Consider the following 4,797-nt stretch of genomic DNA (forward strand, 5'->3'; position numbering starts at 1 on the left):
GCCTACCCCCCCCCTGAAGGGCTGGGCGTTTGGGTTTTTTTTTTTTTTTTTTTTTGGAGAGGTTTTTGCTATAGGGCAATGTGCACTCGCCAGACAGACAGAGATAGAGACAGAAAGCGAGAAATCACCCTCCAGGGGGGATGGCCACGCTGCAATCCCTTCTCCTCCATTGTCCTCTCAGGATCTTGGGCATGCAGACACACACGCCCGGCGTGAGTTTAAGCCACCGGATCCGGGACTCGAACCGTGGTTGACTACGTGGGAGTCCAGCGACATAGCCATTATGCTAACTGTTGGTCCCCTGCGTCGGTGTTTTGAAACACCCTTAGATGTGTGTCTGTTGACTTCTGCTTCATGCCAAGCTCGCGGGCTTTTCCCTTATAGTTACGGATCTGATGATAGGAGAGGGGGGAGTAAGACCGCTCGCTGCAAACAGCAGACAGGCCAAAGACTGATCAGAGTTTTAAAGACGTATAACCCCGCAAGAGGTAGGTTAGGAAAAGGCTTTTTTTTTTTGTCCTATGGACTGTGTGTAGTTCTCAACACATCCTGAAGATGCAATCTCCCCATGCTCTTCTTTTTTCACATGTGCTCCTAGGTAAACAAGATGTGAGGGATTCTGTGAAAAGTTCTTACAGGGGGGTGAAAATGACAGCCTTCAGTAAAATGTGATCTCGTACTGCAATACTTTCCTCTCTGCACTAAGACGTTCATGGAACCCTTTCTTGGTTTTGTAAATACTGAACGGCCAAGCCGTACGCTCTATCTTGACCTCCGACTGGAAGAGTGAAAACTGACTTCATTCAAACCTCCTACGGCCAACATCTCAACAAAGGACAGCCCCCAGGGTGCCTGTCCTCGAATACAGTGAAGACGCTAAGAAATCACAAAGACCCTGAAGTCTGAGGGTCTCGCTCTGTGGGTGGAGTAGGCCGCTTTTCTGTTCCTGCAACCACGCACGGCTCCGCCCTCCAACTCTGTCTCGTCTACACTGCCTCGGGTTAGGATGGTTCCGCCTCCCTCTGAGAAACCCCTCCCAAGTCCGCTTGCAGCATCCTCACCATCTACAGACGCCCGCCTCGTGGGACAGCGCAGACCTCCCTCACGTACTCTGCACCATCGCGACTTCCGCTACCTTCTGTCACTTCCCGCATCTCCATTCTTTAGCAGGACCCTGTCACCACCACAGAAACGTGTGCAAACATGACGTCGGCCCACTCGGAGTGCTTATATTTCATTTCTACCGCCTTCGGTCTGGATGTCCACGCGTGTTCTTAAGTGAGTCTTCCTTCCCTCGCCCCCGAGGAGGCAGGTGGAAAAGAGTCAACGTTCCCGTGTGATGGGGAGCACAGTGATTTCTAGCGTGTGTTCAGAGAATGAAGGAGACAGGCTGGGTATCTTCTACGTCACAGGGATGTGGATCGACCTGCAAAAACGACGACCAAACACAGACCGGCATTACTGGATAGCATTCTTTAGAATGATTTCTTTTATCTATTGATTTCTTTCTTTCTTTCTTTTTTTATTTTTTTTGGCCATAGGGCATGCGCTTGCTGGGGAGAGACAGAGACAGTCAGGAAGCAAGAAATCACCCCCTGGGAGGGAGGGCCACACCACAATCCCTTCTCCTCTATTCTCCTTTTGGGATTTTAGACACACATATACACACACCCATTGTGATTTTTTTTTTTTTCCGGAGAGGTTTTTGTTATAGGGCGCATGCACTCGCCAGAAAGACAGAGAAACAAAGAGACAGAAAGCAAGAAATCACCCCCTGAGGGGGATGGCCACGCCCCAATCCCTTCACCTCCATTCTCCTCTCAGGATCTTGGGCATGCATGCACATGCGCCCGGTGTGAGTTTAAGCCACCGGGTCCGGGACTTGCCCCGCGGTTGACTACATGGGAGGCCAGAGACAGGGCCATGCATGACGCCAACTCCTGGTCCCAGCCCGGTGTGATTTTCAAGCCACTGGGTCTGAGACTCGAACTGTGGCTGGCCGTGAGGGATTCCAGCACCTTAACCACAACGCCACCTGTTGGCCCTCTGTTATCTGTTTCTCATCCTGTGATGGTTACATGATAACCACGCTTCAAGTCCCAGAGGCTGTTTAAGTTTTCCCATACTCCATGGCCACAAAAAACGCTGTGAGGCAATCCGTGAATACTGTGCACACGTGCCACACCTCGAGAGAGAAATCCTGGGCCATGTGGGCAGATGCATCAGTGAAAACCCAATGCCGTTGTACAAACAAGCCTGCAGTCGTAGCCTACTGACTGAGCCAGCTACAGACCCTGGGCCAAACGGGGGGTGGGCCAGCACAAGAAGGGTCGAACTTTCTTTGGCTTTGTTACCTCTGAGTAAAGAGGTGGAGGTTGAAAACGGAATTCTTGAATGCAGGCAAACACGGGACAGCACACTTCTCCCTCGCAGTCAGGAGGCTGAGGGAGAGGGGGGACGTGCCTGGAGAACTCCTCCTCGGATACCACGTCTGCGTAATTTGGTGGGGCTGCAACAGAAATGGAGGTGAAGTCAAGAGATCCCCGCACACATGAATCCCTCTTGTCTGAACTCTCGCCCAAATGACAGAGGTAGCTAAACTTAAAGAGAAAAATCTCTTTTCTTCCCCTAATTGGCCAGCATTGGTACTCGTTACACCACAAACGTTAATCGATTCTGCTTTTGGTAAATTACTCCCATCGCTGGGTTAGATTCTACTCTTTCGAGATGCACTGGGTTGTCAGAAAAGTCATGATGCTCTTATTTTGCATAAGAAAACAGAAAAAAAACGTCATGACTTTGCCGGCAACCTAAGACGTGGTCGAGTCCAGGTAAAGGACTATCAGGAAAATGTCCGTGCAGAAAATATGGAACACTCGATCCTCTTATTTGGACTGTTTTCTTTTTCTTCTTCGTCTTTGTTACAGGGTTTGTAAGCTCGCCCTAGACAGAGCGAAGGAAAGTGAGAAATCACCCCTGGGAGGGGGAAGGGAGGGATGGCCATGCTGCAATGCCTTCTCCTCCACTCTCCGCCTGGGACTTTGGGCACACACACACACACAGCGGCATGACTTTCAAGCTGTCGGGTCCGGGACTCAAACTGAAGCTGGCCATGTTGGAGTCCAGCACCTTAACCACCATGGTACCTGCTGGTCCCTGGTTTTCATCGTTTAACCAATACGGATTGGAACCAGGAGACGTACATTTTATTCCTGGGCCTCCTGTTGGCAGCTGTGTGTCCTGGCTATGTTACACTTTTTGTGTGATTTTTTTTTTTTTAAATTTGCTATAGGGCATGTATGCTCTCTAGGGAAGGAGTAGGAAAGAGAGACAGAGAAAAAAATCAATCACCCTCCAGGGGATGGCCACCTCATTCTTTCTCCTCCATTCTCTCAGGATTTTAGGCATGCACACACACCTGCCTGGTGTGTTTCTCAAGCTGCGTGGTCCAGGACTTGAACTGTGCAGTCAACATGTGAGATCCAGCTGCCTTACCCTCCACACCACCAGCTAGCCTGGTAAATTACACTTCTGAGATCTTTCTGGAGAATGAAGTTTCCTAACTTTTAAGCAGTAAAGAGAACAAGGACACGGGGCCAACATATGGTTATAGTGTAGGGGTTAAGATGCTCGACTCCCACATGGTCAACTGCAGTTCAATTCCCAGACCAAGTGGCTTGAAATTCACTCTGGGCATGTGTGCGTGCGTGCCCAAAATCCCAAGAGGAGAATGGAGGAGAAGGGACCGCCACATGGCCATCCCCCTGGGGGTGACTTGCTTTCTGTCTCTGTCTCTGTCTCTCGGGTGAGCGCGCACACCCTATAGCAAAAATTTCTCAAAAAGGAAAGAACACATGGACACCCATGCAATTTCTCACGACAGGCCCTGCTGTCTGTCCCCACCCCGTGCAGCCTCACTCGGAGAGCGCTCGCAAGCGGCATACCTTCGGGCTGCTCTGGCAGGGCTAGCGTGAGCCAGCTCATGTCCACGCTGAAGTGGCTGGGGACGCTGCAGTTCCCGAAGCCGTTGTAGGGAACCGTGCCGATCACTAACGGCAGCTCGAGCATCAGCTTCTGAGCACCAGGAATGTGGATGTACACCTAAAGTGCCCGGAAGAACCAAAGGAGAAAGACCCACGTCAGCGCCACCTCGGAGAACACGATGCATTTCTGTTTTCATAGAAAACACACGCCTTCATCACCTGCCGCCCAACCCCAGTGCGATCGTACATTGTCTGGACTAAACAAAACGCGAAAACAAACAACGTGAACTGGACTCAACACCTCATGAATGCCCTATGACAGGGAACTGTGGCCTTTCCATATTCTGCTGTAAGGTGCACGGCTTATCTAGTTAGTTACAGATAGCGAGTGCCCCTTAATGTAACTCAGGAATTTTTATTCAATCTCTTACAAGTGGGGGGATTGGTAGGTGGCATGGTCATCAAGGGACTGGACTCCCAAAGGGCCAATGGCAGTTTGAGTCCCAAACCTGGTGGCTTGCTTTATTCTGTTTCCCTCTCCCTCTGGTCAAATTAAAAAATAATAATAGGGATCAGCAGATGGCGCAACAGTTACATTACTGGACTCACATGTAGTTGACTGTAGTTCAAATCCCAGACCTGGTGGGTTAAAAAAATGTGTGCGTGCCCAAGAGAAGAATGGAGGAGAAGAGATTGCAGCGTGGCCAGCCCTTATCTGGGAGGTGATTTTTTTGCTTTTGGTCTCTCTGTCTCTGTCTCTCCAGTGAGTGCATGCACCCTATAGCAAAAATCTCTCTCTCAAAAAAAAAAAAAA

The 4,797-nt window shown here is 50.1% G+C and overlaps 1 protein-coding gene across 1 annotated transcript in view; it reads right to left on the reverse strand.

Annotated features, from left to right (window-relative positions):
- Window positions 1-207: 207 nt before the first annotated feature.
- The window catches only part of ARRDC4 (arrestin domain containing 4), a 23,178-nt gene continuing 18,588 nt past the window's right edge, over window positions 208-4,797 (reverse strand). Inside the window, exons 7-10 of the mRNA XM_027765502.1 lie at window positions 4,231-4,240; window positions 3,945-4,101; window positions 2,355-2,509; window positions 208-1,426 (exon numbers count right to left, since the gene is read on the reverse strand). Of these exons, the coding sequence (XP_027621303.1) occupies window positions 1,370-1,426; window positions 2,355-2,509; window positions 3,945-4,101; window positions 4,231-4,240 (379 nt within the window). The 3' untranslated portion in view covers window positions 208-1,369. The remainder of the gene's footprint in view (window positions 1,427-2,354; window positions 2,510-3,944; window positions 4,102-4,230; window positions 4,241-4,797) is intronic.

This window comes from Tupaia chinensis, unplaced genomic scaffold (genome assembly GCF_000334495.1).
Source record: "Tupaia chinensis unplaced genomic scaffold, TupChi_1.0 Scaffold138490_1, whole genome shotgun sequence".
NCBI classification, from domain to species: Eukaryota; Metazoa; Chordata; class Mammalia; order Scandentia; family Tupaiidae; genus Tupaia; species Tupaia belangeri.